Source organism: Amblyomma mixtum, chromosome 7 (assembly GCF_055824585.1).
Source record: "Amblyomma mixtum isolate Tamu chromosome 7, ASM5582458v1, whole genome shotgun sequence".
NCBI classification, from domain to species: Eukaryota; Metazoa; Arthropoda; class Arachnida; order Ixodida; family Ixodidae; genus Amblyomma; species Amblyomma mixtum.
In genome coordinates, this window is record NC_143018.1 from 21498232 (window position 1) to 21512916 (window position 14685).

At 46.7% G+C, this 14685-nt stretch overlaps 1 protein-coding gene across 1 annotated transcript; it reads left to right on the forward strand.

Moving 5' to 3' along the window:
- The first annotated feature begins 7382 nt into the window (after positions 1-7382).
- On the forward strand, positions 7383-14396 carry LOC149335211 (uncharacterized). Its single transcript, XM_089553897.1, has 3 exons — positions 7383-7553; positions 11778-11964; positions 14332-14396. The coding sequence occupies exons 1-3, from the start codon at positions 7419-7421 to the stop codon at positions 14394-14396; spliced, it is 387 nt and encodes a 128-aa protein (XP_089410023.1). The 5' UTR covers positions 7383-7418.
- Positions 14397-14685: the final 289 nt, after the last annotated feature.

Below are 14685 nucleotides of genomic sequence, written 5' to 3' on the forward strand. Positions count from 1 at the left end.
CTACAAGATAAAATGAGCTCCTGCGAGCAGTGCAGCATCTGCTCCAATATGCTATATGGCTGCCATTACTGACAGAGATAAATTATCTGTTTACGAGTCAACCTGACAGCTGCCTTAAACGCTAAGCGAACAAGACTGGCACATTTTAGCAGCATGCTCCGCAGAGACCTTCGAACACCGGTTTATCTGAAATAAGGGAGTAATTACTCATTGGCATCCACCCAAGCGCAGCCATACGGCTACAAAGGATAGCTATACAGCTTTCTCAGAAACTTCGTAGTTAAAGAAAAATTCGTCCTGGTCCGGGGCTCGAACCCGGGACCACCGCTACACCGGAGCAGTCGCTCTACCAACTGAGCTAACCGGGACGTCAAGCTTATGGATGCGCTTGGGTGGATGCCAATGAGTAATTACTCCCTTATTACAAATTTGCTCCACCTTGGGGGTTTCCCCTAAACATTTGACCACCGGTTTATCTGACTTCCATCACTCCACCTCTCCCTCCAGAGCGGACGCCATGGCGTAGCGTCAGCACTTCCCTAGGGCAGTGTTAGGGCAGTGCTGGGTGAGTGCTGGGGCAGAGCTAGCATTGCCCTAGCATTGCCCTAGCATTGCCCTAGCTCTGCCCCAGCACTCACCCAGCACTGCCCTAACACTGACCTAGCGCTGCCCACTATAACACAGCGCGTAACCCACTCTGCATCACTCCCCATAGGAGTGCTCAAATACGCTCCCCCCGGGAGCTACGTATACAACCCCCCCCCCCCCCCCCCCTCTCTCTCTCTTCAGCTCTTCATGGTGCGAAAATTGCTCTGTACAGATCAAGCCTGACTGATCAGGGACGGCTGATCGTGTGTGTTAGAAGCAGGATAGAAGTATCTCTCAGAATCTTGGATTGAGGACCCCGCCCAGAATAACAAGTCTCACAGTCAATCTTCATAAAAATGAGTTTTTCTTTACCGTCAGCAGCACTGGTGTAAATTTTCAAAAAAATATATGAAATGAAACTAAAGCGTGCAGGTCAACACGGAGTAAAAGCTGCTCATCTCTATTAACAAAGTTTGAACACCTTAAAAAAAGAGAAATAAAGTTACTTTAATTTTTTTTGTATTGATTAAGTATCTGCGGCATTACGAACTGCAATGCTTGTTTGCCAAAGTAGTTCAAGTACTCACAAGAGCCTATTTATCAGAGCATCGTATTTGTGCTTCCCGGTTTAGGCGCTTGCTAGGAAAAAAAACGGAGATATTCAGAAATCATAGGCGGAAAAAAACTTAAAACAATGCAGCAAACATTATCCATACAGGTCAAATGTTTTTCAGGGGAATCCCCCAAGGTGGAGTAGATTTGTAATAAGGGAGTAATTACTCATTGGCATCCACCCGAGCGCAGCCATACGGCATTACGCAGCCATACGGCCATACGGCTCCACCTTGGGGGATTCCCCTAAAAAACATTTGACCAACACAGTTCCCACTTCGAGTTATTGATCATTTCGCTCTCGCCCTACCATAGGCTTGCCGTCCTGGTTAGCTCAATTGGTAGAGCGACTGCTCCGGTGTAGCGGTGGTCCTGGGTTCGATCCCCGGACCAGGACGAATTTTTCTTTAACTACGAAGTTTCTGAGAAAGCTGTATAGCTTTCCTTTGAAGCCGTATGGCTGCGCTCGGGTGGATGCCAATGAGTAATTACTCCCTTATTACAAATCTACTCCACCTTGGGGGATTCCCCTGAAAAACATTTGACCAACACAGTTCCCACTTCGAGTTATTGATCATTTCGCTCTCGCCCTACCATAAGCTTGCCGTCCTGGTTAGCTCAATTGGTAGAGCTACTGCTCCGGTGTGGCGGTGGTCCTGGGTTCGATCCCCGGACCAGGACGAATTTTTCTTTAACTACGAAGTTTCTGAGAAAGCTGTATAGCTTTCCTTTGTAGCCGTATGGCTGCGCTCGGGTGGATGCCAATGAGTAATTACTCCCTTATTACAAATCTACTCCACCTTGGGGGATTCCCCTGAAAAACATTTGACCAACACAGTTCCCACTTCGAGTTATTGATCATTTCGCTCTCGCCCTACCATAAGCTTGCCGTTCTGGTTAGCTCAATTGGTAGAGCGACTGCTCCGGTGTAGCGGTGGTCCTGGGTTCGATCCCCGGACCAGGACGAATTTTTCTTTAACTACGAAGTTTCTGAGAAAGCTGTATAGCTTTCCTTTGTAGCCGTATGGCTGCGCTCGGGTGGATGCCAATGAGTAATTACTCCCTTATTATCCATACAGGTATGAACAGGTTTAATTTCATATTGAAAAAAATCTTCGTGTGTTCTCACTCTACCCGGCTCGAGCAACAAGTCGAAATGCTTCTTTTGCATAACTAATAATTTGTTAAGGTTAGTTCTTGAAGTTGTCGCTCCTACCATATGGCAGTAGTTCAAGTGATTGCAGAGTCGCCATCTCGCGGCGCAGCGGCGAACCGTCGTTAGTGTGGATGCTTGCACTCGTCGTCTCCTAGCCAGGAGAGTTTACGGGTGTGCTGCACACATTCACGGCAGCTGTTGTTTGTTTTGTGCTTTCGGTAGACTCCTGTTTACCTGACGACCTCTTACGAAAAAATGTGAGCACTAAATCTCCAGGCTCAGTGAAGGCAATAATTGTCCACATCAAGAATGCCATTCTGGATTGACATCCTCAGTCGGTCTTTGGTAATTCAACTTATTTTCCGCGCGACGTCTCAAACACAGCAACGATGGCGTTAGGGGCAGTGTCAAAGTAAAAATAACAGCCCGCTGCCATTGTTACAGCTAAATGATATTCTTGTCAGTTATGCGTGGGATCTGATACGAATACTGACATACAAGTCGGCTCGAAGAATGCTGCCAAATAGAATTCAGTTTTAACAGGCCATTTTGCGGCCTCTACGTATACGCATGATCTGTTGTTTAAATATTTTCTTTTGCTACGTTAACCGGTTCTGAAAAGTACCTTCAGCAACCGCTAACAAGACAAATGAAACAGTGCGAACAGCAGTATGAGAAGATAACGACCTTAACTGGAGAAGGCTCAGTACTATATTATCGGGTTAATTTCAGTTCTAAGGCGCGAAGACTGCCGTTTAGAACTGTTAATCAACCTCGCTTGTATTTCATCTCCAGGTTTGTCCATATATGTTGGCGTATTCAGTTGTCTTCTTCCTGTTTCATTTGTTGCTGACAGTACATATAAGACAATTAAATTTTTTGCTGTTTATATTTGCTCCGGTTTGAAGGCTACTGCGCACCCGTCGCACCACAGCAGTGAACAAATTTTGCCTTAAGAAACTGCGAAAACGTTTGACGATTCACATAATGCCCAACACTAAATGTCATCATATTTATTACATTGTCAATCTATATACATGTAAGCCACTGTGAGCCTAATAAACTTGCTACTGGCCTGTAGTAGTGCTCTCGGTCCAAGCCCTTTGTTTTCTGACAAGTAAAAATTACGCGAAGAATACTAGAAACATATAGGTACTGCGTCATTATAATATAATGGCATTGATATCACACGCGCTTAACTGTCTTTCCCTCCTTGCGTGGCGGTGTTCACTTGGCGAGTAGTAATTTAGATCTTAATAGTAACACGAATACGAAACTAATCCAATTCTTTTGTAAAAGTGAAATAATATGGAAGGCTTTGTCTCCGGTACCTGTTTTACAAATAGCGCAAAATTATGTTTCCCTTGAGCTATTTGTGCAAGCCTAACCACACTCATGCGAAGTCTTTTGCAGTATCTTTGAAGCGGCTTACTCTTAAACTACACTTCAAGAGAATAAAAATTAATTGAAGCTACTAATTTTTTCTTAGTGTGTGATACAAAGGTCGCACGGCTAAATCTAACGTAATTTTCAACGAGTGAGAATCGCGTTTAATCATTCGCCAAGTGTCACAGGAATAACTTCCCTGTCATTGGCTACAAAAGCACTCGCCCCGTAGCGATTTCGACGCACTCACTACGCTCGGAAGAAGCACTCTGCGTACTGTACTCGTGAATAGTCAGTTTTCCTGGAAGTCGAAAATTCCTGCACAATGCCTGTGTGTTCTTCCTGTGTGGGACCAGTTCGGAACAGTGTCTAAGTCGTGTATACAGAGTATAGATGTGCGGTTATCGTGTGTAAAACACCTGTCAAGCATTAGGCTGTTAGCACTCCATTTAATCCGCTTAATCCTCGACTAAAGGGTTCCAGCGAACCACACCATGTGTCCTATTATAGAGGCAGGTCAGCGCTAACGACATCTGGGTGGGCCTTGATTGTACAGCATCTGATATATCGTCCCATATATAGTACATCGTGTCTTTGCCCAAAGAAACGCCTGTCATAGGGGACAAAGATATAAGAGGGAGAACGCATACGTAGAGCGTTTCTGGAAGAAAGTACATTCCGAATGACACTTTTCTTCCTCGTCTAGCACTGTGTCGTTACAGTGACACTTCAAGAGGCGAAATGCACTGGCCGGAAGTGACTCTAAATTTGCCTGTCTGCCACCCGAACAACTATATCACTTCTGCGGAGACAGGCAGTGGCGCGCGCACCGGTGAAAAGGTGGACAAAAAACAAAAATTCCATTAAGCTTGCGTGACGCAACATAAAAATCAGGCCCCTGAGTGCGGTACAAGGCAAACGCTTGCGGTGCCATACTAAACTACAAAACAGGGAATATGTGGTTGCGTGCCAGACCCGTTTTCCTACGATTCGCGCTTCTCTCGCTTACAGTTTGCCAATTCTACGTTTTTTTGGGCAAAATCAGAACATTTTAATCAGTGTATCATTCGTGCATTGCACAGGGCACGTTTTAATTGGCAGAAAGCCCCGCAAACTTGAAAGAGAACCACCGCAGCGTACGTTTCCGTGAGCGCCGCCGGCTGCCGATCCACCCTAGCGGAGCGACGGAGGCGCCACCTGGAGGTCGATCTAGCGGCGAATATATAAATCTAGCTCCGCAAGCTGTACCTGGCCTGCCTCCGCAATAAAACTAAACTCTCTTTCACTTCATGTTCGCCTCTGCCGTCTCAATGTAAAGACCTCGGCACGCAGTGGCTTGCCTGCAAGCGTCAAAAAAACTCACTTCAAACAAATGCCATTCAGCTCGCGCGCCAGAAGGAGACGACATCAACAACGCTTGAGTTATCTCAGAGCGTTATTTAAACGCCTTCCCAAGAACTGCGCACGGTCGTTTGTTTCGGTAACGTGAAGGACACCAGCTGCAAATGCCGCACAGACGCGGCGTCAATGCAGGCTATATCACCTTGGGATGTTACTGAAATGGCGCATCAACCAGCCCAGTTCGAATACTAGGCACAACGTGCGGAAACATCTTCGAAAAACCATCTACTCCTTTAGTCGCAGCTTTCTGATCTCCGCGCTGTATGACGCAGGGTTTCCTTCTTGCACATTCACCACTTTAAACGAGAACTTGAAAACTGATTCTTAAGAACCGTTCTGTCGAAGACTCCAAATGATTACTTTCTCTCACCACGGGGTAAGGGTGATTTCAGACATCATCGCTTCAGTCTGCATCATTCCAATGAATATGACACGTGTATTTCGGTTACGGAGTGTGTTGTAGAACGAGCTATGAAAGACGATATTTTATTTATTCAGACGATCTCGGGACCTTCCATTTGTTCAGAGAACGCAGAAATACAGAAACCTTTGGGGATGCGGTCAGCGCTCTCGTACATTACTCACATGCCGAAGTTATTTGGAGCGCGTCATTTCACCTCTGTTGAAATCAATACGCTGCTAAAACAAGCGTCCAGTGTCGTCGTTCACGTCAACATGGGTAACTCGAACGGAACAAGGGGGCTTATGCATTGCCTTCTGTACCAGATAGTTGGCTTGTGGCATGTCTTTCCTGACTGTCCCGGTTCCCAAGTACCACTGCATTCCGCGACATTGCATCTACAGGGCGCAAACCTATGACATACAAGTGGAGGTTACGTTACAAGTGGAGGTTACGGAGGTTACAGACAACTGGGGTTGAGGTAGTCGGCAAGAGTTAGATATCTATTCAGCATATAATCCTTCCTCTCCGGTTAAGCATTTCCGAAATATTTTGGAGAGAAAGCTACACTGGCCATGAACTCGCGGTTTCGCTGTGGCGGTGCTCCGAGGAGGCACAGAGACCGACCTTGAGCCGTTGCCTAGCAACCGTCGCAGCTGGCGGACGCTGCGCGCTCGCCGCGCCATCTGGCATGACGTCACACCGCGTGCCTCGTCGTTGCGCACGCTTTCGATGCGTATATCCTGGCATAGGCAAAGGACTCAGAACTCATTCTTGAAAACAAAAATAGACTGTCTCACCTCGTCATGCTATAGTTTATTGAGCGTTAATCACACATACAAAAGAGCTTACTTAACGTGTAATTAGGTAGGAAGTCCCATGTTAATACAATGGCTCCGAATCCTCCTGTTATTGCGTTTTGATGACGTGCAAGACGCAACTAAAGAGTGCCCGTAATCAATACTATTCTCTAATCACGTTTGAAAAATTGAAAAACTAATAAGAAGGCTCTAACAGAAACCAAATGAAAACTCATATGGTTAAAACGAAGCACGTAATGACGCAAATAATGAAAACCACAACAAATACGAACTCCATGCGCTCAAAACAACATTTACAGGACATATAAGCTACAAAGTTAACAGTCGCCAGATGGTGTAGAGTCAAGTTGTCCGCAGGTGACGTGAAATGACAACACCAGAGAGAAAAAAACGCCAAAACCAAAGTATAATTAATCGTCACGTGCCAGTGCGCTTTTTGCTGTTCAACGAGTGGCCTCACTCAGAGTGGCCCGTTCAATCCCCACCTAGTCGGCTGCGCTTTGATGAAGGGTTCAAGGGAAAAACGGCAACGACAGTAAAGGTTTCACAGCCCGTCAAAGCACCGAGTGAAGTCTGAAGCATCGTCGCTGCTACTGCTTGTCCTCTCCCATAGAGCCGGGCGTGATGCTTTTGAACTTCAAAAAAGCGCCGTATCAACCAACCAACGCTCGCTCCATTCAATTGACACTCACGTTCCTTGGCGGAGCAGGTGCGCTCGGTCGCGGCATAAATTTATACGCCCAGGCATACCTGCCGCCTACAGGCTTCGCAGTGCCCGTATGTATATGTGTGTTTGTGTATGTGACAATGACAATAATCAATGAATCACGCCAAAGAACACGCAAATGGTCCACCAGGTGGAGCCCTTTCCAGGACTTTCAAGAGGTCTGAGTGCCCCGACCATTAGCCTGTCTCTCTCTCTTCGGGAACACAGTCCAGATGCCCCGTAGGTTAGGTGCATCATGGCGCAAAAGTTAAGAGACGATATGAGGAGGCCGCGCGACCGGAATACGGCGAGTAGCAGCGGTGACGGAAGGAACGCTTCGGTTCAGCCATGAACGTAGCAGCAGCAGTAATTGGCTTTGTGCTCCTGTCAGAGGTTGCCAGGGCACTGCCCGACGTTAACTATGAAGACATGGAGCAGCACCCAATCGACCCCGAAAGCGAAAAGCCCGTCACGTTCGGTCCGGTAAGTTTGCAATTTTACTGTCTTCTTTCTAGGCTCCAGTTTTCTACCAGTACCTGTAGGGAACATCGCGCATGGTGTCTGTGCCATCTTTGATGCCAAGTGCCGCAACAGTATATGCTGCGGTACTTCCTTGTGCATTTTTGTACTATCTCAGAGGTTTCAACCTGAAGAATGTCGCCAGTGCAGCGAATATCTGGAATGAGTTGGTCACTTAAGTATGCCGCCGAAGGCCAGCTACGTTCCGCAAGGTGACCATTCAAGACAGCTACAACTCTTAGGACAATGCAAGGAAATCACGCAGATTACCCACGTGATCCGAAGGGCCTTCAACCACCGACGTGGGCTGAGAAAATCCCATATTCCAAATCAAACAAGCCCTCACCATCAGTCGAATCACGTGACAGATGTACCAAAATCTCGCAGAGACCAGACATCTTGCCGCGCTACTACGCACTTAAGTCAGAACTATACCGCAGTGCTTCCGCTGTATTCGTCCACATAGGGCTTGCTAGATCTGAGCATCCACAACCCTGTGGAGGTTGATGGTGGAGCACCGGGTTGGACAGACCCTCAGTCTAACCCGATCAAAGGAGCGCCACTGCAACGCCACAAACACCCGACGCCAAGGCTACATATACCCCAACCACTACCTCTGGCACCCTCGAACACAGTAAATAAATAGGTATCCTTGCTCCAGGGCACTGTACATCCGTGTAATCACAACGGGCGCAGAGGAGCACGAACGAAAGCCCCAGCTCGAACGTACGACGGGAATTCGAATATACTGTACACTTTCGAGGACAAATGCTCTCTGCTTCCAACGATGTCCTAACTGTAGCGAACGGAGAAGGACATCCGACAGTGGTGGGCACCATCCGAACGACGATCAGCGCAGAGACGTGGAGAACGCTGTAGCAAAGGCCATGCAGCACTACTCAACCGACAAGACAAAACGCACATCGTTATTTCGGACTCTCGAGCAGCATGTCGTTCCTTCCCATGTGGCATAATTACACCACCTACTCACCAGTTAGCACAACACATTAAGGAAACCGACTAGCCGAACGCGCGGAATGACTGAATTCCTGGACACGCCACTCTACCTGAACGTGAGCGCGCTAATGCGTTACATTGAGCTCTCGCTAACCGGGCGCCAGAGAAAGAGCTGCAAAACCCGGAAGAAGTACCGCCACACAACACAAAGCACAAACTTACACAGCCATTGCGAACTACTACCGACACCGCCACCACACTGGCACCTGTGCAGGGATGAAGCAGTTAGGTGGCAGTGACTGTCAGAAAGTTCCTTTCCCATACCGCTTACAGAAATATATGTTCAACCTAAGCCTATACCCATCCTACTGATACATCTACTGGGTCAGAGCAAATGCGTACCACTCCGCTTGGGAGTGCCTCCGTCCCTCGAACCAACCTCCCAACGAGCCCTAACCCGCAAGAACAGTGACTGCTGACCTTACAGACATGCAAGAAAGCAGCGGCAATAGGTGTCCTGGACTGAGGACCGTCCCACTCAGGAAGGAAGACACCAGGAATTCAAACGGAATAATTTTTTTTCGTTTCCTTTCTTAAAACACGCGAAAACATATAGTCAACATATTTTTCACTTTATTAAGTGAATATGCTTTTATTTTTTGCTGTTAATCGGAAAATTAGCGTAATGTGGACTAAATAACCATGCGACTCCCTGCAACCGCAATGCCAGTTTGTGTGATACGTTTGGCATGATCTGTTTTATTTTGCGAATTAAAATGAAAGACAAGAAGTGAAGCGGGCAATCACTCAGATGACATTAAGAAGTCGGCAAAATATTTTGCGATATCTTTTAGAGCTTCTGATTGCTGTAGTCCAGAGACACGTACAGAAGACTGCGCAGCAGTCGTACTGAGAGCATCGCTTACAAGTGGGTGTTTTGTGTTCCAAAACTATTTCCCTTGCTTGCGGTCGGCATTTATTTTCATGCGGATAGGATAGGATAGGATAACTTTATTTGGCTCTAGCACAAGTGCTTTTTTTTTATGTGGTCAGATGAGTCCATCCGCAACGGTCGGTTGCCCCTATTCCAGGGCTCCGCTGGATGCTGCCGTCAGCTGAGCTCGCCGTATCAAACCGATCTGGTCATCGCGGCAGTCGCTGGAGAGCAGACCCTCCCATTGCTCCACACTGGGGTTTTGTATAACTGGGACGATGTCGACTTTCTGACATGCCCATGTGATGTGATACAGTGTAGGTTTTTCATGGCACCACGGACAATTGTGTGCGTAAAGTGTGGGGTGAATTTTACTTAGTGTGTTTAGATTTGGATATGACCCCGTTTGCAGTTGTCTCCATGTGACAGCCTCTTCTTTGTTTAAAGATTTGTGCGGTGGTGGGTACCGCATCCTGCTGCCTTTGTAGTTGTTGAGTATGGCCGAGTATTCCTGAGGTACTGGCAGGGATTCCTCAAGGTCGTTGACGTTGGATGCTCGGTAGTTAGTATATCCTCGAGCTATCCTGTCTGCCTCTTGGTTTCCTGCCACCCCCGTGTGCCCCGGTACCCAGATGATCTTATGTTTGATCGGCTTGTGTGGTTTTGCATGTGTTTGTAGCGTCTTGCAGTCTACAGAGCGGAGTATGCGGAGCGCTCTGTGACCTACTCTGCCGCAAAGATAGTTGCGGCAGGCTGCTTGTGAATCAGTAAGAATTGTCAGTGACCGCCCAGTCCGATAGCCCTCCGCTGCCGCTAGAGCGACGGCCGCTTCTTCAGCCTCAGCTATCGTGCAGTCTTGCAGGGAGGCGCTGGTAATCTCGTGTAATTCCGAGTTGACTACAGTTGCCACTGCGTTGTTGGTGCCTCGTCCCCTAGTCATGGCATATGTGGCAGCGTCGACATACACTGTTGTATCCTGGGATGCGTGTGTTTTCTGTAAGCGGTCGGCCCTTGCCTCTCTTCGGTCTTTGTGGAGGTTCGGGTCCATGTTTCTTGGTATTGGTGCCACCCTGAGCGTGCTGCGGTACTCATCGGGGATCGTTTTAGTTCTCAATATTTCTCGAATTTGTTCGGTGTAGCCCAGTTTCTTTAAAAGAACTCTGCCTGTGGAGGTCTGCTGTAGTCTGCGCATTTGGGCAACTTGCTGCGCTTCCCGTTATTCCTCGAACGTGTTTTGCAGTCCCAAGGCTAAGAGCTTTTCAGTTGAGGTGTTATGGGGTAGCCGAAGCGCGGTTTTATACGCTTTGCGTAAAATCGCGTCCGCCTGTTGTATTTCACTTTTGATATGATTGTAGTACGGGAGACTGTATGTCGCCCGGCTGACCACTAGGCTCCTGACCAGCTTGAGTGTGTCTTCTTCGCGCATGCCATGACGTCTGTGTGAGATGCGCGTAATCATGCGGGCCACTTGAAGTGTAGATGCCTTTAATAGCGCAAGGGTGTGAGTACAGCGTTGATTTGACTGTATCCACATCCCTAGTACCCGTATGAGTGTCTTCTCTGGTATTGGTTCTCCTTCGAGGTAAACTTGTAGTCGAAGTTCTTTACTGGTAGGGACTGTTCGGTTCCGTTTTCCTCTCCAAACCCGTAAGAGCTCAGATTTTTCGGTCGAGCATGCTAGCCCTCTTGCTTTGACATAGTTTTCAACGCAGGTGGCCGCTTCTTGTAGCCTATCCTCTTTCTCGCCGAGTGAGCCAGTGTTAGTCCATATTGTGATGTCGTCGGCATAAATGGCATGATGGATGTCGTCAATTTCTTTTAGTTGCTTCGCCAGTCCGATCATGGCCACGTTGAATAGCGTGGGTGAAATGACCGACCCTTGAGGTGTTCCCTTGTTAGGCGTTCGAAACTTCTCGGACCGAAGTTCTCCTATACCGATGGTTGCAGTTCTGTTGGATAGAAATGCTTTGACGAAGCTGTGAATCCTGCGCCCGCAGTTCAGGTTGTCCAGGCCCTTAAGGATTGCTTCGTGGCTCACATTGTCAAAAGCCCCTTTGATGTCTAGGGCCATTATCACGTTTTCTCCGTCCCGAGGAACGTTCCGAAGTACACCTTCATATAATTGGAGGAGTACGTCTTGAGCTGATAATTTTGCTCTAAAGCCGAACATGCTGTGAGGGGTCAGTTCGTTGTCATGCGGAGTTTTTTTTTATTAGAAATGGCTATCACCTTCTTATAAGACCAAAATAAATTTCTGACTTTTTTAAAATCTTCCTGCTCCTACTCTCCTAAAACAGGGATCAGTGGCCGCCGGAGGCCACTGCCGAAGTTCGGTGCAGTGCCCGCCGGGTTGGTGCTGCCTGAGACACTTCAAGCATGGTAGCTACACATGCCAACGAAAGCTTTGGACAGGACGGAGGTGCTTCCATAATTCCGAAATCAAAGGTGGAGTGTACCACAAGCAATGCCCCTGTGCTAACCACTGTAAGTATATATGACCTCTAGACTCCACTCTTCACTTGCCACATAGAGCTAAACAGACGCGGACACAGGGAGACAAACAGGACTGGTTTGTCTCCCTGTGGCCGTGTCTGTTTAGCGCTATATGGCAAGTTAACCGTCGCCAACTCGCCCAAGCTTCCATACTCCATTCTTCAGATTAGCGGGGAGGAGGGGGGGGGGGGGGGAGAAAACAGCCACTGTCTATTATTCATGACACTATATCAACTCCCCCAAGTTTTTCACCCTGTTAAATTAATGCATTTTTGTTTTTGTCAGCTACTACGCATGCGTACTACCACTGTCGGATACTAGACTTGAACGTGGAGCCGTCAGTTTAAGCGTCTGTGAAGCCGTCAGGTGGTCACTGTAATAGAATAATAGGCTAAGATCAAGGGTCCCGTTCCCCGGGGAACCCGGCATGGGCGTCGGCCTGTCGAGAAAACCGGGATTGGTCTAGAGGGTCCTGACGTCACAACCACATGACCTCGTGCGGGTTATTCGAACACCCCACAACGATTACACAGCGTAAAAGTGATGACGTCACTGCTCAATTCCTCATTGGCCTACGCGGTCGTGACGTCATTCCATCACCATTACATAGTGTCTCTGAAGGAATAAAAGCAATTGCGCTGAAAAGTGGTCTAGCCGGGAAACATTTGAAGTCGTGAGCCGGGCGCGCTACCCCTCGACCACTGAGGAACAGTCGTCTGACTTGTTTAGAGGGAGCCCTTGTGTGTCTTGTGGTGAACAAAAATAAATAAATAAAAGTAAAATACAATTTTGAAAATAAATTAAAGAGCAGTGTCCGTGTTTGCGAAAACATATGCAGAAAGGAGACCAGGCCGCTGAAGGCTGTCATTAAAGCTATCGCATCATGCCCTTAAGGTGGAGCCACGGTGCGCGGAGTTTAAGTGTCCTCCGAGATGTTTGTATGCATAACTTATTTGTTAAAACTACAATCTATTGTACGACGCTCTCGGTTCTGCGAGGTGTTCAAACAAGTGTTTGTGCGTGTCAGAGACCATTTCATCTTCAACTTAATTTTAAAGAGGTAACTTTTTTTAACACAACCAAAAACATAATGTCCAAAGGGCTCTATTCCGGAACGGTTCTGTCAAAAACGCTGCAGAAGATTTTTATCGAGTATTTTCCGATCAATTCATTCCGCCGTTTTTATGTGGCCTAACGCTGGAAAGCATGATCAGTGAACGCGACACAGTGTGCGCCAGTAAAAAAGATGAACTAAAAACTAGTACAGTCCTAACCGCGATAGAGAAATTAGAAAGTTTTAGTACAACGAAGCATCAATTTCAATTTCACACAGAAAACTCTTACGAAACAGTGACGTACCTGTCGTCGACGGCAGTTCTAGTGAACCGCGGTTACCACTCCAACCAAGAAAGCAAAACGCAGTGGCGCCATCTACTAACAAAAGCTCAAACCTCTTCATCGTTGATCTGAAGGGAGCGTTGAATTTCATCGAATAGCGCATTGGAGAGATCGCAAACTCTAATATAATGTTACGTGTACTTCTAAACATAGCACGACTCACTTAACAACGTATAAGTAATATAGCGAAATGTAGTATGTCGGGAAATACACCGATAATTGTAAGGCTTCACCCCATGATGTCGGTTCAGTTTGTTTTACGCTATTTTCAATGCCAAATTCAAAATAAAAATCCTCGTTTCTTTATATTATAGTGCTTGATTTTAACTATATCAGGCAAGATTTTTACATTTCCACTATAACCTCATGATTGGTCAGTTATCGCTCCCTTCAGATAAATAATACACACCAGTGAACATGCAATGAATTGCGATCAGCTTTTTAGCACTCGTAAAAAAAAAATGTCCCACCACTGCAGTGTTGAAACAAAGTGGTGCTTCGCCTCTTAAGTTTCGCATTCAGCTGTACATTAATGCCTCACTGTGCGCTGTGTGTATTTAATGAAAAAAAATTCAGATGTGTTTCCATATGTATTAGGTGTTCTGTCGCTAATACTATATAATTTAAATGCTATATTTGAACCACTGTATATAAACAACAATGAATCTGTGAAAGAAACAATATGGCGCCATGCTTCATCACGCGTTCGATGAAGTGTTGTCTCCGCAATTATTTCTTGTTGGCAAGAGAAGCAGGCTACATATGATAACGTCTTCACGGTCACTAAAGTTGCTGAATTGCCCCTGTGGTGGAAATTTGAGATAAAAAACCCGGACATAACGGTAGGTTTGTCAACATTATCTAAGCTGTCAAGGATCGAGCTATAGTGTAGAGTTCCAGAATTTTGTTAAAAAATTATTGTTTCCTCCCCCTCCCCCCTTTTTTTTTTGTTGGTTTCAGTGCGTTGCCGTGGAAATCGTGCTCTGAAGATTTGCCTGCCGAAGAATTGGTGGCCCAGCTCTTAGGTGGATTAAAAGGTGTATATGAAAAACGCGGTCTCCCAAAGTACAAGAATCTATTACGAGTATTTGTGCTTCGATCACCATCTTGAACGACACGACAAGTGCTATAAACTAACGTTGCATATAACAACGCGCACACAGCTATTTAAGATAACACGCAAAAAAATATATTTCTAGGTCAGCACGCTACTTTCCTAAAGCAGCGCTGAGAAGAAAACTGGCATTTTTCCTCCATTTAAGCAGTTTGTTCTCTGTATCCAGCATCTCATTTCCTCTTTGGCCCGCACAGTGT

What these genes read in the sequence shown, in the direction of transcription:
- LOC149335211 (XM_089553897.1), top strand. Translation starts at nt 7,419, where the DNA reads ATGAACGTAGCAGCAGCAGTAATTGGCTTTGTGCTCCTGTCAGAGGTT. An exon ending in AGCCCGTCACGTTCGGTCCG is followed by an intron (nt 7,554 to 11,777) that starts GTAAGTTTGCAA and finishes CTCCTAAAACAG; the next exon opens with GGATCAGTGGCCGCCGGAGG. An exon ending in ATGCCCCTGTGCTAACCACT is followed by an intron (nt 11,965 to 14,331) that starts GTAAGTATATAT and finishes TGTTGGTTTCAG; the next exon opens with TGCGTTGCCGTGGAAATCGT.